Source organism: Mobula hypostoma, chromosome 22 (assembly GCF_963921235.1).
Source record: "Mobula hypostoma chromosome 22, sMobHyp1.1, whole genome shotgun sequence".
Lineage (NCBI taxonomy): Eukaryota > Metazoa > Chordata > Chondrichthyes > Myliobatiformes > Myliobatidae > Mobula > Mobula hypostoma.
In genome coordinates this window covers 48,148,043-48,175,087 of record NC_086118.1, presented here as the reverse complement: position 1 = coordinate 48,175,087, position 27,045 = coordinate 48,148,043, and the positions used below count along the sequence as shown (strand labels likewise).

General features: G+C 41.2%; 1 protein-coding gene across 4 annotated transcripts in view; it reads left to right on the top strand.

Moving 5' to 3' along the window:
- afmid (arylformamidase) overlaps positions 1-26,838 on the top strand; it is a 46,375-nt gene extending 19,537 nt beyond the window's left edge. For all 4 annotated transcript variants that reach the window (XM_063074571.1, XM_063074568.1, XM_063074570.1 and 1 more), the window contains 7 exons: positions 5,322-5,407; positions 7,325-7,397; positions 9,810-9,904; positions 12,629-12,707; positions 15,984-16,119; positions 22,947-23,051; positions 25,034-26,838. In XM_063074571.1, the coding sequence (XP_062930641.1) occupies positions 5,322-5,407; positions 7,325-7,397; positions 9,810-9,904; positions 12,629-12,707; positions 15,984-16,119; positions 22,947-23,051; positions 25,034-25,063 (604 nt within the window). In that variant the 3' untranslated portion in view covers positions 25,064-26,838. The remainder of the gene's footprint in view (positions 1-5,321; positions 5,408-7,324; positions 7,398-9,809; positions 9,905-12,628; positions 12,708-15,983; positions 16,120-22,946; positions 23,052-25,033) is intronic.
- The last annotated feature ends 207 nt before the right edge of the window (positions 26,839-27,045 follow it).

Below are 27,045 nucleotides of genomic sequence, written 5' to 3'. Positions count from 1 at the left end.
TGCCTCTTCTCCTTTCCTTCCATCCATGGTCCACCGTCCCATCAGATTCCTCCTTCTTCAGCCTGTTATATCTTCCAGCAATCACCTCCCAGCTTCTCACATAATCATCCTCCCTCCCCCACCCACTCATCTACCCCTCACCTATTTCTCACCTATCACTTATCACCTTGTGCTCTATCTCCTGCCCCCCCAACTTCTTACTCTAGCTTCTTCTCCCTTCCTTTCCAGTCCTAATGAAGGTCTTGGTCCAAATTATCAACTCCATAAATGCTGTCTGACCTGCTCAGTTCCTCCAGCATTTTGTGTGTGTGTTTCAAAGGGAGTAATAGAAACAAGATACTAATGTCTAGAATATCTAGATCGGGGTTCTTAACCATGGACCCTTTTGGCAGTCCAGTGAATCCGATGGAGTCCTTCTCAAAATAATATATTTAAATCTATGAAATTAAAATACAAAAGAAGCCAATTATATTGAAATATAGTTATCAAACTATTTTGAAAAAATTGTGATATAGTAATATATATGCTTCTGTATTAATGCATTAAAAACAAGGCTATACATTCGACATCTACATATAGTGGCAGGTCTAATAGCTATCCTAATTTCAAAGTAATGATGAGTGTGCTGTAAACGATATTTTGAAATATTTGTAACAATTGTAATGTGATATGAAAATATCTGTGATTTCTATTAGTGACGAAGTCACAGATACGGCTAATACTACTGTGGTTTGTTGCCTACATTCATAATTGTAGAAAATGCTATATTTCAGTTACAGGTTAGTGAAAATAATGATGTAAATTTTTTTTCCATCCAAGTTCACGGACCCTCTGGAATCTATATATGGACCCTCAGTTAAGAACCCCTGATCTAGAATATCAGTCTTGATAAAGGGTTTCGGCCTGAAATGTCAACTGTTTATTCCTCTCCATTGATGCTGCCTGACCTGCTGAGCTCCTCCAGTATTTAGATAGATAGATAGATATACTTTATTGATCCCGAGGGAAATTGGGTTTCGTTACAGCCGCACCAACCAAGAATAGAGCATAAATATAGCGATACAAAAATGACAAACAATCAAACAACAAAATGCAAACTGTGCCAGATGGAAAATAAGTCCAGGACCAGCCTATTGGCTCAGGGTGTCTGACCCTCCACGGGAGGAGCTGCAAGTTCGATGGCCACAGGCAGGAACGATGGCCCAGTGTTGTATCTCGGTGGAATATGGCCGAAGTCCAAACAGCAAAAAGTTCAATATCCGGTCTACAAGCATGCTCCTCGATCATAAAATGACCCGGATTGCACCATCTGTTGTTTGTGTGTGTTGCAGGATTTCCAGCATTTGCAGAATCTCTTGTGTTTATAAATTAAGCAATCACACTTCTGCAACTAACAGTTCTTTTAGGATCACACTTCTACATTTGTAAAGTGAAATGGATCAGGAGATTGAGGAAAGTCTGAGGAAAATTTGCAGTTGCTCTGTCAGCAATCTTCTGCAAGTGATAGGATAGTGGAAATAAAAAGCAGCACTTTGAAAACAACCAATTTTTTTTTATAAACACAACAGATTCTGCTGATGCCTGAAATCCAGAGCAACACACACATAAAATGCTGCAGGAACTCAGCAGGTCAGGCAGCATCTATGGAGAGGAATGAAGAGTCGATATTTCATCCTGATGAAGAGATTCAGCTTATTAATTTCCATAGATGCTGCCTGACCTGCTGTGTTCCTCTGGCATTTTTTGTGTGTTAAAATGGATTTGTCACTGTAGATACAACTATTTTGGAGGGAGTCTTTTAATTAATGGAGGAAGTTGGTGAAACTTTGCACACACTGGACTAGTGGGTGAACCAGATGACAAACCATCAGGATTTCAAACAGGCACGAAAATTTAAAATGTTAGTCCCAATTAAAAATAAACACAAGAGGTTCTGCAGATGCCGGAAATCGGAGCAACACATACTAAATGCTGGAGGAGATCAGGCAGCATCGATGGAAATGGCTAAACAGTCGACGTTTCAGGCTGAGACCCTTCATCAGGACTGAAAAGAACAGTCAAAACGCTAGAGTGAGCTATTTTAAGTATCAGAAGAGAATCAATTTTAAGTATTAATCAAAGTCAAAATCTTAAATAGAGAAGAAGTTGTGTTACACTGGACTAAAGTGAAGTAAGAATAATTTCAATATATCTACCTATTAGTTAGCAACAGTGCGGAATAGGCCATTCCCCCTTCTAGCTGTGCTGCCTAGGAATCCCCCGGTTTAATCCTTGCCTAGTCATAGGACAACTTATCATGACCAGCTACCAACTGGCATGTCATTGGACTGTGGGAGGAAACCAGAGCACCCAGAATAAACCCATGTGGCCACGGGGAGAGTGTTCTTACAGGCAGCAGTAGGAATTGAACCTTGGGTGGCTGGTACTGTGGTACTGTAAAGCGTTATCTAACGACTAGGCTACTGTGTCGCCCCGATCAAACTGGCATGGGTAAAATCTAAAATGGTAATGGATTAATTTACCATAAGAGATGACTTAACTCTGGGAATGGCACATTTATGGAACAGCTTGTAATGTAGTGTAGTCAACACTAATATAGTGAAGATTCTTTAACATCTGCTGGACGATGCTGAGGATGTTCTATGAGTCTGTGGTGGCCAGTGCTATCATGTTTGCTGTTGTGTGCTGGGGTAGCAGGCTGAGGGTAGCAGACACCAACAGAATCAACAAACTCATTCGTAAGGCCAGTGATGTTGTGGGGATGGAACTGGACTCTCTCACGGTGGTGTCTGAAAAGAGGATGCTGTTCAAGTTGTATGCCATCTTGGTCAATGTCTCCCATCCACTACATGATGTACTGGGTGGGCAGTTTTTTCAGATATATAAAGAGTTAAAGAGAGGCGAGAGGGGATATTGGACCACTGGAAAGTGATGCTGGAGAGGTAGTAAGGGGGGACAAAGAAATGGCAGATGAACTTATTAAGTATTTTGCGTCAATCTTCACTGTGGAAGACACTAGCAGTAAGACAGAAATTTGAGAGTGTCAGGGAGCAGAAGTGAGTGTGCTTGCTATTACTAAGGAGAAGGTAAACACAAAATAATCTGCAGATGCTGGGGTCAAAGCAACACTCACAACATGCTGGAGGAACTCAGCAGGTCGGGCAGCATCAGTGGAAAAGATCGGTTGATCGTCAGTCCTGACGAAGGGTCCCGGCCCGAAACGTCGACCGATCTTTTCCACTGATGCTGCCCGACCTGCTGAGTTCCTCCAACTAAGGAGAAGGTGCTCGGGAAGCTGAACGATCTGAAGATAGATAAGGAGCAGATGGTCTAGGACTCTGAAACAGGTGGCTGAAGAGATTGCGGAGGCATTACTAATGATCTTTCAAGAATCACTAGATTCCAGATTGGTTCCAGAGGACTGGAAAATTGCAAATATCACTTCACTCTTTAAGAATGGAGGGAGACAGAAGAAAGTAAATTATAAGCTAGTTAGCTTGACTTCAGTAGTTGGGAAGATGTTGGAGTCCATTATTAAGGATGAGGTTTTGGGGCAGTTGGAAGCACACGATAAAATAGGGCAAAGTCAGCTTGAGGAAATCTGCCTGCCAAATCTGTTAAAATTCTTTGAGGAAATAACAGGCAGGATAGACAAAGGAGAATCAACAGAATGTTGTTTACCTGGATGTTCAGAAGACCTTTGACAAGGTGCCACACTTGAGGCTGCTTAATAAGATAAGAGCTCGTGGTATAACAGGAAATATACTAGTATGGGTAGAAGATTGCCTGACTGGCAGAAGGCAAAGAGTAGTAATAAGGGGGACCTTTCCTGGTTGGCTGCTGGTGTTCTGCATGGGCCAGGGTTAGGATTGCTACTTTTCACATTGTATGTCATTGATTTGAATGACAGAATTGATAACTTTGTAGCCAAGTTTGCGGACGATACAAAGAATGGTGGAGGGGCAGGTAGTGCTGAGGAAGTGGAGAATCTGCAGAAGGACTTAGACAGATTGGGAGAATGGGCAAAGGTGTGGGAGATGGAATAAGCATAGGGAAATCTATAGTCATGTACTTTGGTAGAAGAAATAAAGACACAGACTATTTTCTAAGCAGGGAGAATTTTCAAAAATCAGAAGCACAAAGGAACTTAGGAGTCCTTGTGCAGGATTCCCTGAAGGTTACTTACAGGTTAAGTCAGTGGTAAGGAAGGCAAATGCAATGTTCGCATTCATTTCGAGAGGATTGGAATGTAAGAGCAAGGGTGTAATGCTGAAGCTTTGTAAAGCATTGGTCAGACTGCACTAGGAGTATTGTAAGTGGTTTTGGGCCCCTTATCGAAGAAAAAATGTGCTGACATTGGAGATGGTCCGGAGGAAGTTTACAAGAATTATTCCAGGAATAAAAGGGTTAATGTATGAGGAGTGTTTGATTCCTCTGGGCCTGTACTCACTGGATTTCAGAAGGGGGGAGGGAGATCTCTTTGAAACCACTGAATGTGGAGACATCTTCATATGGTGGCTAAGTCTAGGATCAGAGGGCATAGCTTCAGAGTACAGGGATGTCCATTTAGAACAGAGATGAGGAGGAACTGCTTTAGCCAGGGGTAGTGAGTTTGTGGAATTCATTGCTACAGATGGCTGTGGAGGCCAAGTCATTGAGTATATTTAAAGCAGAGGTTGATAGTCAGGGCATCAAAGGTTATGGGGAGAAGGCAGGAGAATGGGGCTCAGAAGAGTAAAAAATCAGCCATGATAGAATGGTGGAGCAGTCTTGATGGGCTGAATGGCCTAATTCTGCTCCTATGTCCCATGGTCTTCTATTCTGAAAGATCAGGTATTAGTTTAATATGTATTAATATGATGATATTTACAAACCTTCTATCCCCAACTTTCTAACAGCTTCTATCCCATTATTATAAGATTATTGAATGGTTCCCAGTACAATAGAAAGAACTCTTGACTCATAATCTGCCTTGGTATGGCCTTGCCCTTATTGTCTGCCTGCACTGCGGTTTCTCTTCAACCTGCAACACTTTATTCTTCAGTCTGTTATTGCTTTCCTCTTGAGGCACTGATGTGATGAACCAATCTGTATGGATGGCATGCAAAACCATGTTTCTCACTATACCTTGCTGCAAGGTGACAATAGTGAAGCAACAAACTTCAAATCTAAAATGGTTTACATCTGCTGGGCCTTCACAGTCTGGACGGCATAAACACAAATAACTGTAAATGGTATACTTTGAACTATCATAACGATCACATTTGCTAATACCAAAAATAAATAAAAAATTTAATTAAATTTACATCACTTTTTCATAGCAAAGACTTGTCTGGTTTCATGGTGCCTCCACTGGTTAAAGCTGGAATAATTGTTGTTGCTATTGACTACGCACTTGCACCAAAAGGTAAGTGTAATCCAGACTCTTAATGAAACATAGAAACATAGAAACATAGAAAATAGGTGCAGGAGTAGGCCATTCGGCCCTTCGAGCCTGCACCGCCATTTATTATGATCATGGCTGATCATCCAACTCAGGACCCCACCCCAGCCTTCCCTCCATACCCCCTGACCCCTGTAGCCACAAGGGCCATATCTAACTCCCTCTTAAACATAGCCAATGAACTGGCCTCAACAGTTTCCTGTGGCAGAGAATTCCACAGATTCATCACTCTCTGTGTGAAGAAGTTTTTCCTAATCTCGGTCCTAAAAGGCTTCCCCTCTATCCTCAAACTGTGACCCCTCGTTCCGGACTTCCCCAACATCGGGAACAATCTTCCTGAATCTAGCCTGTCCAATCCCTTTAGGATCTTATACGTTTCAATCAGATCCCCCCTCAATCTTCTAAATTCCAACGAGTACAAGCCCAGTTCATCCAGTCTTTCTTCATATGAAAGTCCTGCCATCCCAGGAATCAATCTGGTGAACCTTCTTTGTACTCCCTCTATGGCAAAGATGTCTTTCCTCAGATTAGGGGACCAAAAGTGCACACAATACTCCAGGTGTGGTCTCACCAAGGCCTTGTACAACTGCAGTAGTACCTCCCTGCTCCTGTACTCGAATCCTCTTGCTATAAATGCCAGCATACCATTCGCCTTTTTCACCGCCTGCTGTACCTGCATGCCCACTTTCAATGACCGGTGTATAATGACACCCAGGTCTCGTTGCACCTCCCCTTTTCCTAATCGGCCACCATTCAGATAATAATCTGTTTTCCTATTTTTGTCACCAAAGTGGATAACTTTACATTTATCCACATTAAATTGCATCTGCCATGAGTTTGCCCACTCACCCAACCTATACAAGTCACCCTGCATCCTCTTAGCATCTTCCTCACTGCTAACACTGCCACCCAGCTTCGTGTCATCCGCAAACTTGGAGATGCTGCATTTAATTCCCTCATCCAAGTCATTAATATATATTGTAAACAACTGGGGTCCCAGCACTGAGCCTTGCGGTACCCCACTAGTCACCGCCCGCCATTCTGAAAAGGTCCCGTTTATTCCCACTCTTTGCTTCCTGTCTGCTAACCAATTCTCCACCCACACCAATACCTTACCCCCAATACCAGGTGCTTTAAGTTTGCACACTAATCTCCTGTGTGGGACCTGTGAAGGAAATTCCACATTTTTCATGGGATTTTTATATTTTTATGTTCTATATTTTAAACTTTTATCTTGCAGCACTTTGCTGCTGATTTTAAAACCCCACATAGCACGGGGGCATAGATGCCAAACAGTTGCCAGTAGCTACATTGTTGTAAAGGATTAACTCAAGCAATAAAAGTTAAAATTAAACTTCAATTCTCATCTATCGGTTTTTTCCCTTTATTGCCTTTACTGCACGTTATTTCTAATGAATTTTATTGTAATGATTGCATAACCATTTTACAATGCCTATTACAGCCATGTTCAAAAGATTCTGTGTGCAAAATCTGTATTTCCACTTTAAACAAGTCCAATAAAGGGGCCTTTGATCTTTAAAAACAAAAGCTCCAAACTCTAGTGTGGGGCTGTGACAAGAGATTTGTTTGTGCTGGACAAAAGCACCTTGGGGATATATATTTTACCTTCATAGAATCATTGCATTGTTCTTGCAAAGACCAGCTCCCTGAACAGAAATTACTTCAGTCACATCATCCTGCTCTTTCTCCATGGTTCTGTAAATTAATTTTCATCCAGAGTCTGTCTGATGCCTTTCATTTTTTCACATTAAGCAACTCTTTGACTGTTTATCTTTGTTTTAAAAATGTAGGTATTTTCCCACTGTTTTGAAGCCTACAGTTTCAATTTAATAAAAAGACATTTCTTTCCTCCATCTTCAGGTAACATGGACTTAATTGTGTCTCAGGTCTGTCGTAGTGTGGCCTACATCACGCAGCAATATCCTGGTATGAGGTGAGACAGAACTAAAACTTCATAGCTATAAGACTGGGAAAAATCAACAGGGTGGGGGATTAAAGGTAGCTGGCAATGGTGGTTAGTGGTGTTTCGCAAGAGCTTATTTGGATTGTCAGACATAAACAGGTAGGATTAGTGTGTAAGCAGTAAATTAACTTCAGTGCAGTACAATGTGACGCAATAGAATATTGATAGGAAAAATACAAAGGGCCAGACTCTGCTTGGAAAAGTTCCAGGTGTCAGAGGTCATAGAGTGTGTGAAGTTACCATAACCAGAGGGAAGGTTCTGGGGAAACTGAAAGGTCTGAAGGTAGAAAAGTCACTCAGACCAGATGGGGTATACCCCAGAGTTCTTAAAGAGGTGGCTGATGAAATCGTGGAGGCATTAGTAATGATCTTTCAAGAATCACTAGACTCTGGAATGGTTTCAGAAGACTGGAAAATTGCAAATGTCACTCCACTCTTCAAGATGGGACAGAGGCAGAAGAAAGGAAAATATAGGCCAGTTAGTTTGACCTCAGTGGCTGGGAAGATGTTGGAGTCGATTATTAAGGATGAGGTCTCAGGGTACTTGGAGACTCATAATGAAAAAGGCCATAGTCAGCATGGTTTCCTCAAGGGAAAATCTTGCTTATAAATCTGTTGGAATTCTTTGAAGAAATAACAAACAGGATAGACAAAGGAGAATTGGTTGATGTTGTGTACTTGGATTTTCAGAAGGCCTATGACAAGATGCCACACATGAGGCTGCTTAAAGAGCTAAGGGCTCATGGTATTACAAGAAAGATTCGAGCATGGATAAAACAGTGGCTGATTGGCAGGAGTCAAGGAGTGGGAATAAAGGGAGCCTTTCATGGCTGGTTGCTGGTGACTAGTGGTGTTCCACAGGGGTCTGTGTTGGGACCAATTTTATGTTATATGTCAATGATCTGGATGATGGAATTGATGGCTTTGTTGCAAATTTTGCAGACAATATGAAGATAGGTGGAGGGGAAGGTAGTTTTGAGGAAGTAGAGAGGCTACAGAAGGCCTTAGACAGATCAGGAGGATGGGCAAAGAAATGGCAAATGGAATATAGTGTTGGGAAGTGTATGGTCATGCACTTTGATAGAGAAATGAGAGGGTTGACTATTTTCTAAGTGGAGAGAAAATACAAAACAAACTGAGGTGCAAAGGGATTTCAGAGTCCTTGTGCAGGATTCCCTAAAGGTTAATTTGCAGGTTGAGTCTGTGGTGAGGAAGGCAAATGCAATGTCAGCATTCATTTCAAGAGGACTAGAATAGAAAAACAAAGATGTAATGTTGAAATTGTATAAATCACTGGTGAGGCCTGACTTGGAGTATTGTGAGCAGGTTTGGACCCCTTATTTTAGAAAGGATGTGCTGAAACTGAAGAGGGTTCAAAGGAGGTTCATGAAAATGATTCCAGGATTAAATGGCTTGCCATATGAAGAGTGTCTGATGGCTCTGGGCCTGTATTCACAAGAATTTAGAAGAATGAGGGGTGACCTAACTGAAACCTATTGAACGGTGAAAGAGTTCTAGAGCGGATTGGAAAGGGTGTTTCCAATGGTGGGAGAGTCTAAGACCAAAGGACATAGCCTCAAAATGGAGGAGTGTCCATTTAGAATGGAGATGAGGAGGAATTTCTTTAGCGAGAGAGTGGTGAATCTGTGGAATTCTTTGCCTCAGGCAGCCGTGGAAGTCAAGTCTGTATGTATATTTAAGGCAGAGGTGGATAGATTCTTGATTGGCAAGGGATATGGGGAGAAGGTAAGAGATTGGGACTGAGAGAAAAATTGGTTCAGCCATGATGAAATGGCAGAGCAGACTCAATGAGCCAAATGGCCTAATTCTGCACCTATTTGTTATGGTCTTATGGTTACATTTATCAGAAGTAATTGATTAAGCTGAGGGTTGTGTATTCTGTAAGACATTAAGGCTTAAATTAGTCAGTGTTAAACTGATGAATAAATTATCCATTTCCAGTTAGCCTTTAATAACCGTGAAGAATTAAGTTCAAGGAAATGTCAATTTATTCATTAGGGGTTTTTTCCATTGGAAAACATGCTGTGGAACACATGGAGAGGGAGCAATTGTGGGTAATTCTTTCTGGTGAAGATAATTTGGTCAATTCCCGAGAATATGCTTTTGCTGTTTGGAGTAAAGAATAAGGGGGCGAGGTCTGAGCTTCAAATTCACTGAAATATGTCCATCCAAACAGCAGAACAAGGTGCAGTGCAGTTTCACAGTGGGTTATTGGCAGAGAAGCTGACCTTATTTCTAGAGGGAAAATTGCAATTTCACTGCTTTCTGGATAACATTTTCTATACAGGAAGGGGGGTGGAGAGATGAAGTTCACAGTAACTCACAGAAGTTTGCAAGTTTTCCCCTTTGAATGTCTTTCAGTGTTTACATCTGTGGTCATTCTGCGGGTGCACATCTGGGTGCTATGGTGCTGTGCACAGACTGGGCGGAGTACAGTGTACCACCTAATATAAAAGGCAAGTACTGAATTCCTTCACCTTAATTTAAATGTTGTTGTCTAACTTTCAGTTAATTCAGTTTCAATAATAGGAAGGTTCACAGGAACTGATTTTCATCTTGTCTCTCATAAAACACTGTCAAGTTCAGGCAATCCTTTTCTCCTGTTCCTCAAATCATTTGTGCCTTTCTAATCAATATTTTGCACATAAAATTGAGTGATGTCACCGCTGGGAATGGAGTTTCTATTTTGGTAACGCAATGTCAGAAACAAGTCTTCTCTGGTCAAATAAAAACAATGAAATGCTTCAAACTTTCCTTTAGCTACATAAGGAATAGTACTAAAACCTAAAAATGAAATGGAACACAATGTACTTTAAGATGACCCTTGAAGAATTTTTGATGAAACTGCCTAGCCAACACCAGAAGTGAGCAAAAGCTGAATAAGATATAAATGGTGAAGATTTCCACTGGGTCTAAAAGATAGGTTTATGCTTCAGGCTGAAAAATATGCTTATTCTTTTACTCAATTTGCTGTCTTGCTGCTGCCATCAGGAAGAAAGCACTGGAAACTCAGGACCCATACCACTAGGTTCAGAAACAGTTATTACCCATCAACCACCAGGCTCTTGAACCACAGGGGATAACTTCACTCAACTTCACTCGCCCTGTCATTCAAATGTTCCCACAACCTACAGACTCACTTTCAAGGACTCTTCATTCATATTCTCGATATTTACTGTTTGTTTGTTTATTTATTTATTTTTTATTTTTCTTTTTATTTGCACAATTTGCTGTCTTCTGCACATTTTTTGTCCACCCTGTTGGGTATGGTCTTTCATTGATAGTATTATGTTTCTTGGATTTAGTGGATTTTCTTGCAAGAAAACAAATCCCAGAGTTGTATATGTTAACATATATGTACTTTGATAATAAATTTACTTTGAACTTTGTACTCAGGAAATTGGACAATACTCAATGGATGTGTGTTTTTGGTACAGACACATTAAATACACAACACACACTACACCCAAGCTTTGATATTTTATGTAATTGACCAAGATCTGTGGATGCCTGACGTTTGCTGATGCTTCAAGTAGATTATTACTGAGCAGTAAGTCATAGAGAAATACAGCACGGAAACAAATCTTTTGTCCCACTAATCCATGCCGACCAACAGTCCCATCTAACCTGCATTTGACCCAAATCCCTCTAAAGTTTAGAGTCTAAACTCTTCCTGCCCAATCTTTCAAATGTTAAAGTAAGTACCTCAACCACTTCCTCTGGCAGATCATTCCATTATACTGACAGCCCTGCGGGTTAAAATACTGCCCATCAGGTTCCTATTAAATCCTTTCCCTCTCACCTTCAACCTATGCTCTGTAGCTCTTGATTATGCAAATCTGGGAAGCAGACTGTGCGTATTGACCTTTTCTATGCCTATCACCATCTTATGCACTTCTGTTGGATCACCCCTTACCCTCCTACACTCCAGTGAGAAAAGTCCCAACCTACTCAACCGCTTTCTGTGACTCTGTCCCTTGAGTCCTGATACAATCTTCATAAATCTCCTATGTTCTGCTTCTAGCTTTATGGCATCTGTTCTACAACAAGGTGACCAAAGCTGAGTACAACATTCCGAGTGTGACCTCACCAAAGTGTTGAACAACTGCAACGTAACATCCTAACTTCTACACTCAGTGCCCCGACTGATGAAGGCCCGTGTACCAAAAGGGTTCTCCACTGCCTGTCTACCTGCAACACCACTTCCGGGGAGCTATGTTCTTATACTCCCTGTTCCTTCTGTTGTACAACAGTCCCCAGAGCCTGACTGTTATGTTTTGTAACTTCAAAACTTTAAACTCATTCAAAGGAAGACAGGGAAGTCCGAAAATACGGGTGTAACTTTTGTCTTTTACTTCAAGCAAGATGTGCATGTATCATGTGATAGCGTGACAACGTATGGAATTAATGTATTTTTATATATAACCCGTAATGATTATTTATATGAACAAGAATACTTAATCAAACAATATATATACAAGATTACTCAAATATTATTGAAATATTAAATACACAACACCTACCATTAACTGTGAAAGTCCTGCTGTTACGTTTTGTAACTTCAAAACATTAAACTAATTCAAACGAAGACACGAGAGTCTGAAATGCAGGTCTGACTTTGAGTTTACTTTAAGCAAGACATACAATTTACGTATTTAAACATATAACCTGTAATGAATTATTTAAACGACCAAGAACGCTTAAACAATCAAGACAAGAGCTGTTATTCCTCTCCATGCCTTTTGGCACATCAGGCGGCAACCTTGTTTGCTTTTTTTTAAACGAGGACCAGTTGACGCTCAACCCATCAAGGATGGAAAGTGTGCAAGGAAAGGAGCCGGATTCGAACCCAGTACCACTCCCCTGGAAATCCGGTGCTGATGCCACTACACCACCAGCTAGCAATACAACAGAACTCAAATATTATCAAAATATTGAATACACCACACCTATCCTCATTCATCTTCCCAAAATGCAACACCTCACACCTAGCCGATGAAAATCCATTTGCCATTTCTCGGTTGACCAAGATCTCTTTGTAAATCCGGATAGCCTTCTTTACTGTCAGCATCACTGCCTGCTTTAGTGTCATTGCAGATTTACTAACCCTGTCTTGTACTTTTTCACCCCAGTCACTCTCTGATAGAAACAATATAGAAACATGTTTGATATCTCTACAGGTGCATTGCTTGTCAGTGGAATTTACGACCTCCGTCCAATTGTCCACATGAGTGTCAACGATCCTCTTCAGATGACTGAGTACGTGTGTTGGATGATCACTGCCAATTACATTGATTATATTAACAGAATCAGGTTTAATATCTCTGGCATATATTGTGGAATTCCGTGATAAATAGTGGGATATTGTGGCATATACTGCTGAGTTCCTCCAGCATTTTGTGTGTGTGTTGCTTGGATTTCCGGTATCTGCAGATTTTCTCTTGTTTGTTAATATCACCGGCGTATGTTGTGAAATTTGTTGTTTTGTGGCAGCACTACAGTGCAATGCATAATAATAAAATAAAAATAAATTACAATATATTTTAAAATTTAATTTAATGCAAAACAAGAGCAAAATTTGAAAAATAATTAGTTAATGCTTATGGATACATTGCCCATTCAGAAATCAGATGGTGAAAGGGAAGAACCTATTCTTAAGATGTTGAATATGTCTTCAGACTCCTGTATCCCCTCCCTGATTGTAGCAATGAGAAGAGGGCATGCCCTGCGTGATGGGGGTTCTTAATGACAGATGCTGAGGCATTGCCATTTGATGGTGATGACAAGGTACACATGACAAGATAATAATTTTGCAACTAAACTCAATATGAAAATGTTTCTCCAAAGTCCAATGTCTTTATTATTCATGCTTCACACATTCCGGATTGGTCTTTCCCCATTTAGCTTTCTGATTATTCTAATTCAGTACAGAGATCCTAATATTTTCTTTTATTTATTCATTTTTGAGATCCGCCTATTGCTGGCAAAACCAGCACTGAAGAGGTGAAGAGCTAACTTTTCGAACTGCTTCTGGTGAAGATACATCCACCATGCTGGTGGAGGGGGAGTTAGACCATAAAACATAAGAGCAGAATTAGGCCATTTGGCCCATTGTTCCATTCTGCTCTGTTATTCCATTGTGGCTGATTTATTATTCCTCCCTATTTTCCTGCCTTCTCCTTGTAACCTTTGATGCCCTTACTAATCAAAAATCTGTCAACCTCCACTTTAAATATTTTCACTGACTTGGCCTCAACAGCCATCTGTGGCAAAGAATTACACACATTCACCACCCTCTGGCTAAAGAAATTCCTTCTTATTTCTGTTTTAAAGCGACATCATTTTATTCTAAGCATGTGCCCTCTGGTCATAAATACACCCAATATTGGAGACATCATCCTCTCCATGTCCACTGTATTTCAACCTTTCAATATTTGATAGATGTCAATGAGAGTCCCCTCATTCTTCTAAACTCCAGTGATTACAGGCCTGGAGCCATCAAACACTCCTCATACATTAAAGCTTTCGAACCTGGGATTATTTTTGTGACTCTCCTTCAGACTCTCTCCAATATCAGCATGTCCTTTTTTAGATAAGGACTTCAAAGGGTTCTGAGATTTATATCCAGTGACGATAATGTATTTTCAAGTAAGGGTGGATGGAATACAGCTTGAAGGTGAACATTCAGATGGCAGTGTTCCTCTTTGACTTAATCCTTTGTCTTTTCTTGGTGTTAAAAGTGGTGTGTTTGGGAGAGGTTGTTGCATTGACTTAGCTGAGTAATTGCAGAGTGTTTTGCAGCTGGATACTCGCTGCAGACACTGTTGCATTGATCGTAAAGGCTTCTTCTTCTTCTTCTTCTTGGGCCCTTACCTCCCAGTGGTGCAGAGGCCATTGATGACCTCTTTGTCTCCATTGTCCAAAATTGATCACATGGTTGGAGTTCATCAATGTTTCTGTAAACCATTGTATCCACTATACAGGGAATTGGCTTATGCAGCTTTGCCAAAGCTATATTGGCCAGTCTTACCCATTTCCACTTCCCACGACGGGACATAGGTTTGGACTTCGAGAGGCGATTTGATATTTAAGCTGCTGGATTGGTACCAACTGATCGGGCCATTTGTCCTGAACACAAGAGATCCTGCTAGTAATCTTGAGCAACACACACAAAGTGCTGGAGGAACTCGGCAAGTCAGGCAGTATCTATGAAGGGAAATAAGCAGTCAAGGTTTGGGCCTGAGACCCTTCAGTAGGACCCTTGAGTCTTGATGAAGGGCCTCAGCCCAAAACACTGACTGTTCATTTCTTTCCATAGATGTTGTCTGAGGAACCGTTTGTCCTGACTGGATCATTGGAACTGCACTCATTCAGGCAGGAAGAAAATATTTTATCAAATATGTGACTTGCACCTTCTAGATGATGGAAAAGTCTTACAGTGAGTCCCTAACTGAACCAGAACTACATGTCTCCTGGTCCAATCTTTCAGCCATGGTATGTGGTGAACCAAGTTGAACTTCTGGTCAACGTTGACCCTTAGGAAACTGATGATGGCAAACTCAGTATTAATAATGCAATTGGATATCACAAACGGGCTCTAATCCCTCTTGATGGGTTTGGCCATCGCCTCACACTGATGTTGAGAATGCTTCTTACCATTTATCAGCCCATGCCCGAACCCTGACCAGATGTTGGGGGCGGACAAGCATAGACTGAATAGTTCTGAATGAAACTGGGCCCTGCATGATCAGTGAACTTCCCCATTTCTGACCTTATGATGGAACAAAGCAGCCAGAGTTGCTTTGTCCCAGGACACTGCTCCAAATACTCTTGCAGTTGTCATCCCCAGATACCTGGACTCTGAAAACTTGCACTCATTCCTCAATCATATTTCATTCACCATAAGTAAACATATCATTCCCACAACTTACTAAGCATAAGCCATATGTCTTTTGAATGTAGGAGGAAACACACATAGGCACAGGGAGAAGTACAAACTGCTTACGGACAACGGTGCGAATTGAACCCCGATCTTATAGCTAGCGCTGCAAAGCAGTAAGCTAAACACTATGGTTGGGTTGAGTTGTTCTCCGATCTTGGCAATTTACTTGCAAATTTTTTATCACCATATGCCTCGTCATATGCTGAAGAAATTTTTGTAAGTAAGTTGCCAAGATCAGAGAACAACTCAATTGAATCATCGACCACCCAAGCTACATATTTTCTGAATTATTTCCAACCACTGTGCTAATATATTATTCTTTGAAGTGAATGGACTGACACATAAACCGATGGTAATATGTGCCATTTCTCTTTCTATGAAATGGATCGAGCATTTTAAATGATAATATTTTCATTTGTGTTTTGAATAGAAAGAGAAATGTCATATATCATAGATTTCAAATTTAGCTGGTTATAAGTGACAAGTTCAGTTTTCCAATATTCTTGGTTGAAGTTCTTGTGATTATCATTATAATAAAAGTCTTTGCTGGCAGATTAGGGTTTGATGGATCATGATATTTTTTTAAATCACAGGGATGATGCTATCCGAAACAGCCCGATGGAGTTTGTGAATACCATGAAAGGATTGGACAAGAGCTTGGAGATTGTTGTTGCAGTAGCTCAGTATGATTCAAGTGAATTTAGGAGACAATCTCAGGAATATTACCAGGTACATTTGCTTTCATCTAAAATTTGTATCTTTATAATCTGTTTCTCTTCAACAGCCCTATTTTTTTCAACTACTATCAGATGTCTGTGCAAATTTTGAAACTCCAAACTTAAAGTAGATTTATTATCAAAGTCTGTACAGTATATGTCACCATGTACTGGCTTGAGATTCTTTTTCTTGGAGGCATTTACAGGAAAATAAAGAAATTCAACAGACTGACAAACAACGGATGTGCAACAGAAGACAAATTGTACAAAAGAAAGTTTAAAAAAAAATAACACTGAGAACAAATTGTACAGTCCTTGGAAGTGAGTCCATAGCAGGAGTTCCCAACCTTTTTTTATGCCTCGGACCCCTACCATGAACTGAGGGGTCCTTGGACCCCAGGTTTCGAACCCCTGGTCTATGGTTGTAGAATCAGTTCAGAGCTGAGCTGAGTGAATTTTCCCTCGCTGATTCAGGAGCCTGATGGTTGTAGGGTAATAGTAGTGCAAATGCTTGAGTTGGGTAAGGGGTTGTCCATTCGTGGGTTGCTTGCGGCTGCAGAGGCTGATCTGGGATACACGCGACTGAAGTGCTAGGATGGATTCTCTTAATGGAGGATGCCTGTGTGAGACCCTGGTTAACCTGGGGAGGCTGACGCTCGGGCAGCCATCACGCGGTCCTTGACAGATCGGGGTCTGGGTCCGGTGGCATAGAATCCAAGATGACTGGCGACCCTTCACTGCTGCAGCCTTCCTCCACCCTCATCGCTGTTGTGATGTGTCGTCATCTTCCGCCAGCTCCTCTGTTGAGATCTTGGTTGGATCGCACTTTGTCTGGACTCTCCCCCTTGACTTTACCGCCATGGGTGATCCTACCAGGAGCTAAGTACTTAATAGCTAAACACCAGACGGCATTGTTCTTGGGATCTCAGAAACTCACAAGCCTTCCCCAACACAATAAGGTTCAAAGTTCAAAGTAAATTTTTATTATCAGAGTACATATATGTCATCACGCACAACCCTAAGATTCATTTTCCTGTGGGAATACTCAGCAAATCTATATGATAGTAACTATAACAGGATCATTGAAAGATCAGTTAAAGACCACAAACTATGTAAGCACAAAAATAAAAAATAGCAATAAATAACGAGAACATGAAATAACAAGATAAAGAATCCTTAAAGTGAGATCATTGATTGTGGGAATATCTCAATGGACGGGCAAGTGAGTGCAGTTATCCCCTTTCGTACAACAGCCTGATGGTTGAGGTGCAGTAAACTGTTCTTCAAGCTGGTGGTGCGAGTCCTGAGGCTCTTGCACCTTCTACCTGAGAAAAGAGCATGGCCTGGATGGTGAGGATCTTTGATGATGGATGCAGCTTTCCTACAACATGATATGCTCTGAAATTGAGAGGGCTTTACCTGTGATGTACTGGGCTGAATCCACTACTTTGTCCGTTCAAAGGCATTGGTGTTTCCATACCAAGCTGTGATGCAGCCAGTCAATACCCTCTCCACAACACATCTATAGAAGCTGATCGTAATTTTTGATGACACGCCAAATCTCCACAGACTTCTAAGGAAGTAGAGGTGCTATCATGCTTTCCTCATGAGTGCATTTACATGCTGGGCCCAGGACATGTCCTCTGAAATAGTAACACCCGGGAATTTAAAATTGCTAACCCTCTCTACCTCTGATCCTCCAGCAAGGACTGGCTCATAGACCTCTGGTTTCCCTCTCCTGAAGTCTACAATCAGTTCCTTGGTCTTTCTGACATTGAGTGAGAAGTTGTTCTTGTGACACCACTCAGTAAAATTTTCAGTCTCTCTCCTGTGTGTTGATTCATCACCACCTTTGGTCTGGCCCACAACAGTGGTGTCACCAGCAAGCTCGAATATGCTGTTGGAGCTGTACTTAGCCACACAGTCATAGGTGTAAAGTGAGTAGAGCAGGGGGCTAAGCTTGCAGCCGCGTGGTGCGCCCGTGCTGAAGGAGATGGTGGAGATGTTGTTGATGATCCTTGGAGGAATGTAGTATAATCACTGTTTTTGAACCTGGTGGTGTGGGATCTAAGGCTCCTGTACCTCCTGCCTAATGGCAGCAGCGTGAAGAGAGCATGGCCTGGATGGATGTCGTTTTCTTGTCGCTTTCACTGCTCACGTAATGGTTTCTCTGTAGCAGCAAGGTTTGGGTTATGACTAGAGATAACGAGGCCTTGGAATGTGGGCCGTCCAATGAGAGGGATGTTGTTCTTGCTTGTGGGTCTGGGAGCAGGGATTTTGCAGTCTTTTGCCGGGGAGAGATGAGGAGAGAAGCCGCGAATGGAGAGAGTTGGTAGACCGCCAGATGGAGAGGACTAGGAGTAAGGGTCCAAGGGTTGGCTACAGTCGGAGGAGGTTGATGGAAAACCAGTGGACTGAACCGTGAGCTCCAACGTTGCACATTAGACTGTTTCATGAGAATAGGCCCTTTTCTTTTTTTTTGTTTCTTTATTAACCATACAGTCAAATTATAAATCTCAATCGTTTAATCGCATATTGTGTACTGTTTGTTATTAGGTGGTACTGATTTGTAACAGGGGACACATCGCGCAGCATCCACCCAAACAAGATTTCTTAAGTTTGACCGGGTCGAGGGCTATCTTCCCCTAGATTAAGCTCCTAGCTGAACCGAGAGTTACACTTGTGGCAGTGCTCATTTTAGATGTGTTCGAGGATATTCAAGAAGAACTGAAAATGGAATAAACATGTAACATTGTTTAGCAACCTTCCATGGGAGACACTTGAAATAATGCTTTTGGTCAAAGTTAATAGGGTTTTGTGTTTCTATCAGGATTTTGAATGTAAATTTTTATTAGGTACACCTGTTTGTTAATGCAAATATCTAATCAGCAAGTCAATGCATAAAAGCATGCAGACATGGTCAAGAGGTTCAGTTGTTGTTCAGGCCAAAACATCAGAATGGGGAAGAAATGTGATCTAAGTGACTTTCACTGTGGTATGATTGCTAGTGCCAGATGGGGTGGTTTGAGTATCTCAGAAACTGCTGACCTTCTGGGATTTTCAAGCACACCTGTCTCTAGAATTTACAGAGAATGGCGCAAGAAACAAAAAACATCCAGTGAGCAGCAGTTCTATGGTCAAAAACATCTTGTTAATGGGAGAGGTCAGAGAAGAATGGCTGGACTGGTTCAAGCTGACAGCAAGCTGGCAGGAACTCAAATAACCATGCGCTATAACAGTGGTGTGCAAAACGATATCTCCGAATGCACAACACATTGAATCCATTGATGGACCACAGAAACTGAAGCCCACAACAGGTTCCACTCCTGTACGTAATAAAGTGACCACAGAGTGTGTAACCCTTTCTTTAGAATACAGTGCACCGCAAGTTCTGAGTTTAATAGAAGCCTTGCAGCTTTTGCATATGATGATTGAGTGTTAAGATAATCAGGTAGATATTTTGTTGGCAAGCATTATAGAATTATTTCTGGTGTTCATCAAGACTCTTTGTGTTGACAAATAGAACACGGCAAGATTTTGCGACAGGTAAGTGGCCAGATAACCTTTATTCAGCAATTTTCAATTGAATATTGATTCCCTCCCTCCCATCCCCCCCCTCCCCCCCCCCCCAGTGCAATGTGATAACAGTCATTCTCAAAGGTTTAGTGTCACTCTGGAAGTAGCCATTTCCCAGTATGAGTCCCTGTTGCACCCCCTAAAGTGATTCCACATGAGAAGTAAAGGAGTCACCCATTAGATGTTACCTGACTTGCTGCGTTTCTCCTGCATCACTTTACTTCACTTCATTTGGCTTTGTTTCAGATTTCTAGCATTGATCGGCCTTTCTCTGGTCAAATAAAGAAAATCATTTTTTAGATCACTCTAACCTTAATAAAAGAATTGAGTAGTTTCACAGAGATACAAGTCCAATTGGTTCATAATCCCTTCATTTCTGTCTCTCCTCTAGAGTGCAATGGACATTGACTGGCTTTAGTTTCCTTGTTACATTCTCTCTCTCTCCCTCCCCTCTATTTCTCTCTCCTGCTCTCACAAACTCTCCCCCCTTTCTCTCACTCTCTCTCTCTCTGCCAGTCTCCCTCCTTCTATCTCTCTGTCTCTGTCAGTCTGCCCTTCTATCACCCACTCTCTCCCTATCTCCAGCAATTTCCATTTCCAGCAATTCTGGTTTTATTTCGTATTTCCAATATTTTCCTTTTACAAATATTACTTGCTTGAAGCCACTCCCTAGTGCAAGCTTGATGCCTCCAGAAAGGGTGAACTATTTATTATTTTGATCTCTAGAAACTGTGCTAATACCTTCACACTTCCATCGGCTGCGCTATAATCCAAAAGCAATTTAAAATCACTGGAAGATAATTCTGAAAAACAGTCAGTTTAAATTACTTTGCTGGAGACCCACGTGGATTCTCTCTCCACATTCCCCCATTATTGAGGACTATAATGATGTTAAAAATTGGCTACTTTACCTTTCCCTTATGATACTTAATATTTTTGCAAAGCAATTTTTTCTCTTAACGTAGAAGACTGCACCATAATTTAAACCAGTGCAGAATAGAATAGCTGCAAGATTTTCACATTAATGGAGCAATTTCATTCTAGTGGTTTAGCACAGGAAAATTGGGGAAAGAAATCATTATAATTGATTTAAAGATATTTTGTTTATTTATTTTATCTTGTGAGATACAGCATGGAATAGGCCCTTCCAGCCCTTTGAGCCGCACCGACCAGCAATCAACCGATTTAACCCCAGCTTAATCAAGGGACAATTTACAATAATCAATTAACCTAGCAACCAGTACATCTTTGGAATGTGGGAGCACCCGGAGGAAACCCACGTAGTCACGGGGAGAAGGTACAAACTCCTTATAGACAGTGGCTGGAATTGAACCCGGCTGATACTGTAAAGTATTGTGCTAACCACTATGCTACTAAGCAGCTTTAAAGCGAAATGTTGACTGTATGGAGCACCTTGTAATAACCCATCCAACTATTAAATCAGAAGGAAAATAGAATGGAATTATGTGCACTGATATAAATAATGGTGTTAGTGAACTTAACTACTTTTAAGGCGGTAATTCCATGGGTCGCAAGTATCTATTATATCGACTTGGGGAAAGATCTTAATTCCTCATTTAAAGCCAGAGAGAAGATTGGAGATCAGGGGGAAGATATGGGATAGAGAGAAGAGATTGGAGATGATACAGGTGGATGAATCAAGGAAAAAAATGGTGGGAAGTAGATTGTGTGACAGGGTGACTTGTGACCCATGGAATTACAGAGGATAGGATTGCTAAGATTTTTTTTCAATCTTGATCAGAGATAAGGGTCTTTTCTTAAGGCAGAATGATGGAATCCTTGCTGCTGGACTCCCACAGTGACCTCGCTCAGGCACTTTAAGAAAAGCAGAAGCAGGTTTTAATGTTCTGGGTAAAATACACCAATAAACTGGGTGAAATATTGTAACTATGGCAAAGGTTGTGCATTGCTTGACATTGCTACGCATGTCTAGTAAACTCCCTGTATATACATGCTTATAAGTGCAGTGGGCTGTGACACAATTTCCTGCACCGTGCTATGTGCATAGAAGGTACAATTCGGTTTTTTATAAAATTTCATCATCTAGCACATATCATAAATTTGCCATAAAATAGAATTTCTTGGGAGATATCTTAAAAAGCTATTGGGGCGAAGAAACTAATAGCTTTCATAAAGACTGCTGGCCTGAGCATTAGCGGGAGAAAACAATATATCAGTGTAGAAGGCCCCTGGGTCAGTGTCCCATCTCTAAACTCGAACTTCTGTCAACAACTGCCAATAAATTCTGTACTCCAATCACCAAACAAAGGCCACAGGGACGTCAAGAGGCACTATGACCAAAAAGATGGCATTAATCCTGCACAGATGCAATCACAGGCAGCAATCAAAAAATACACCTGCATCCTGAGAGGATGGTATCAAGTCCTAGCAGGAGGCAATTATCTTCTATTGTCATTGAGAGAATCTTAAGTTTCACCTCAAAACCTCTTGAATATCATATTAAGCAGCCTTTTTAAATGATTAATAATACACACAAAATGCTGGATGGACTCAGCAGCTCATTGGATGAAGGGTGTTGGTCCGAAATGTCGACTGTTTATTCCTCTCCTCAGAGGCTGCCTGACCTGCTGAGTTTGTCCAGCATTTTGTGTGTGCTACTCTGGATTTCCAGCATGGGCAGAATCTTTTAATCATTAGTTTGAGATTATGGGGCTGTATTCAGAAAACTTTCACCAGATTAATGCCTTGTAATAACTAAGATTTACTGGGAGGGTTTCAGATGAACAGTACATTATTCAGTGCACTCCCCATTCTTTGCTCCAATGCTAGAGTGTTTTCTCAAGTTCAAATTCAAGTTTATTGACATTCCACCATACACATGTATATAACTAAATGAACCATCATTCCTCTGTGTGCAAAACACAGTAAATATAGTCACACACAGCTCATATAGCTACGATCCAGCACATATAGTCTCAAAATAATATTACCAGTGTCATTGGGCTTAAATCCTGGACCTTCTTCCCTCAGTAGCACAGAAAGGATGTTATGAATTAAAAGAAAGAGTCTCACCAGTACCTTTCAAAGGCAATTAAGAAAGTGCATTGCTGTCAATGAATAAAGTATTCTTCAGTAAGTCTATTAAGAGGCTGACAGAACTCCCATTACACTATCCTTCTAAAGACTCTAAGTAATTTGTATGTGAAAATGTCGCTGATGACTTTATGATGCAGAAGAAGGTACATTTATATGTGATTTTAAAAAAAAATATTGTTCTTTCAGGCTATTAAGGCTGCTGGATTCAATGCATCTTTTCATGATATATCAAACAGGGATCATTTTGATATTATGGAGAGACTCATGGAAGAGAAGTACATTCTGACACAGGTAAAGATTTCTCAGAGTTTCCTTGCCTTTCCCCTGCTGAACTAGACTTCAATCTCATTTGAGCTGTTTTTCTGGAGGAGGGTCACTGCAGAAGACATTCAGCACGTTTAGATCCAGGGGAAACTCAGGAGGCTGACTGACTACAGGCTGTAAGTGGGGACAAGTCACATCTTATGAGGCGAGAAGGAATAGTCAGAGAGCACCACGGCACAGAAACAGGCTCTTTGGCTCATTTAACCCTTGCTGAACCATTATTCTGCCTAGTCCCATTGACCTGCACCTGGACCATAGCCTCCATACCTCTCCCATCTATGCACTGATCCAAATTTCTCTTAAATGCTGTAATTGACCCCGCATCCACTGACGGTTCATTCCACACTCTCACCACCCTCTCAGAGAAAAAGCCTTCCCTCATGTTCCTCCTAAGTCTTTTACCTTTAAACCTTAACTTATGATCTCTAGTTCTAGTCTCACCCAACCTCAGTGGAAAAAAAGCCTGCTTGCATTTACCCTATCTATACACTTTATAATTTTGTATATCTCTATCTCATTCTCATACTGTATATTCTAGGGATTAAAGCTTTAACCTTTTCAAGCTTTCCCTATAACTCAGGTCCTCAAGGCTTGGCACCATCCTTGTAAATTTTCTCTGCACTCTTTCCATCTTATTGATATCTGTCCTGTAGTTAGGTGACCAGAATTGCACACAATACTCCAAATTAAGCCTCATCAATGTTTTACACAATTTCAACTTGATAGGGACAGCAGAGTGACGGGAATAAGTGAGTGACCATTAAGGAATATTGTCTCTAGAAGGCGGGACCCAACTACTTCTATGTGTTTGTATCAGTTTTCTAGGTTAGAATCTCTTGTCGTTGAACTGGCAATAACTACTGATCAAAGCAACACTCACAACACGCTGGAGGAACTCAGCGGGTCGGGCAGCATCCGTGGAAACGATGAGTCGACGTTTCGGACCGGAATCCTTCGTCAGGACTGTAGAGGGAAGGGGCAGAGGCCCTATAAAGAAGCTGGGGGAGGGTTGGAAGGAGAAGGCTGGTAGGTTCAGATGAAAAACCAGTAATTTGAAAGACAAAGGGGTGGAGGAGGGGAAGCAGGGAGGTGATAGGCAGGAAAACGATGGGTAGTAGGAGGCAGAACCATGAGGGAGGTGATAGGCAGCTGGGGGAGGGGCAGAATGAAATAGGGATAGGGATAGACTCAACGTTTCCGTGGATGCTGCCCGACCTGCTGAGTTCCTCCGGTGTGTTGTGAGTGTGGCTTTGATCCAAGCATCTGCAGATTATTTTGTGTTTACTACTGATCAATGTAGCAAGACATTTCTGAGAAGCACAATTAACCTCAAAAATAATATTTTGCAAGTTTTTAAAGTAATATCCTTGATCACTCCGATGACCAGCCACATGAACTAGACTTCCAAGTGAATCTGCATCTACTTCAATTGTCTTTGAAAACCACGCCATTAAAGCTGGAAGTCTTGGCAATGGCTATCAATGAAGACCTCCATCTTTAGCTATTAACAAAAGCTCTACTTCACTTTAAGGGCAAGTAGTTCCTTCTGAAAACAACTACTTAGCAACCAATCAGCTTCCTGCACGGTCTTACTTTTCCAGGAATTACAGACAGCGGCGGGAAGTTAACCTACTTTGCTGGTGTTGTACTAGCATTGGGCTAACCAGTACCTGCCACTCCAACGCCATCCTATTCTCTAGATAAGATTCTGTAATAGGATTTAGCTTGAAGGTCATTGAATGTTTAGTGTTGTGGTCTTGTAATTTAGGGGACTTAGATAAGTACCTGTTTGATATAGATGTTTGGTTGAGTGTTTGACTGGTTGTTTTGTAAATAAATAGCTAATGTGTGTATTTGCAATCAGTGTCTTATGCCTCATACTGAACATGCTTCCTCGTAACATCAGGTATATACAAATCGTAATCTAATTTCATGTTTGTTTCTTTTAGGTTCTGCTGAAAATGATGTCTAAAAAATGAACAGTGAACTACAAAACCTGTGGGAGGAACCTCAGGATTCCTAATGAAGCCCTTTAATGTTCTGATCTTATTGCTAAGCACGCTAGTCAAATCAGGATCACACAAAACAACACAGATAATTTGTTCTCAATAATACAAGTTATAAATATAAAGGTTATGATGTTTGGCCGTCTAAACTTAAGCCATTGGTGATTAGTGGTATGTTTCCTAATTCCAGAAACTAATCAGAAGAAACTCACAGGAGCCAGGAAATGTTTTATCTACTTAGATTTTTTCCTTTTTTTAAGGGGAGGCACTCACCTATGACGTGGTGGTGTAGTAACGTGTGCCATTCACATACTTCTTGTGTAACCCATAATGAATTATGTAAAGAAAGAATGCTTAACGAACAATATATTTACTATTTACTCAAATGTTACTGAAATATTAATTACACTACAATTAGCCCTGTAACTTAGTCTTTCATGCATACAGGTGAGTAACCCTGTCCACCGTTCTTTTGCACATTGAAACCCTGTGAAAAGAGAAACGATCTTCCAATTAGAGCACATTTCCACCAAAGTGTAATGTGGGGTTCATAGTCATAGTCATATTTTATTAATCCCGGGGGAAACTGGTTTTCATTACAGTTGCTCCATAAATAATAACTAGTAATAGAACCATAAATAGTTAACTAGTAATATGTAAATTATGCCAGTAAATTATGAAATAAGTCCAGGACCAGCCTATTGGCTCAGGGTGTCTGACCCTCCAAGGGAGGAGTTGTAAAGTTTGATGGCCACAGGCAGGAATGACTTCCTATGACACTCAGTGCTGCATCTCAGTGGGATGAGTCTCTGGCTGAATGTACTCCTGTGCCCACCCAGTACATTATGTAGTGGATGGGAGACATTGACCAAGATGGCATGCAACTTAGACAGCATCCTCTTTTCAGACACCACCGTGAGAGAGTCCAGTTCCATCCCCACAACATCACTGGCCTTACGAATGAGTTTGTTGACTCTGTTGGTATCTGCCACCCTCAGTCTGCTGCCCCAGCACACAACAGCAAACATGGTTGCACTGGCCACCACAGACTCGTAGAACATCCTCAGCATCGTTCGGCAGATGTTAAAGGACCTCAGTCTCCTCAGGAAATAGAGACGGCTCTGGCCCTTCTTGTAGACAGCCTCAGTGTTCTTTGACCAGTCCAGTTTATTGTCAATTCGTATCCCCAGGTATTTGTAATCCTCCACCATGTCCACACTGGCCCCCTGGATGGAAACAGGGGTCACCGGTACCTTAGCTCTCCTCAGGTCTACCACCAGTTCCTTAGTCTTTTTCACATTAAGCTGCAGATAATTCTGCTCACACCATGTGACAAAGTTTCCTACCATAGCCCTGTACTCAGCCTCATCTCCCTCGCTGATGCATCCAACTATGGCAGTCATCCGAAAACTTCTGAAGATGACAAGACTCTGTGCAGTAGTTGAAGTCCGAGGTGTAAATGGTGAAGAGAAAGGGAGACAAGACAGCCCCTGTGGAGCCCCAGTGCTGCTGATCAAAGTTAACTACAAAGCAAACAATTCTTGCACTTTCATTGCCGTAGGAATAATTCTGGATATTCCTAGATCTAGATGTCCGAATGACAAAATGATTGCATACTTCTGGAAATTTATTTTGATTGTAAATATACTGTTAATTAAATATTACATAACGTTGCTATCTTGCTGCAGTAATGTTCCAGAAATAGTTTGAATCTAATTAATGAAATAAAAAACTCTGTGGAAAATGTACACTTGCACCATAGAAGCTATGATTTTTTTCGATAACCCAGGTGGCAGATGACTGTACTTGAACCAGGAGACTCAGTTCAGTTCATGGTAACATATTTTGTTGGAATGGAACTGCTCTGACAAAGCAGTGTGATGTTACCTCCTGTGAAACATCAATTTGGTTAGTCATGTTGCTTAAAATGAACATCTTAATGCAATATGAAGGAA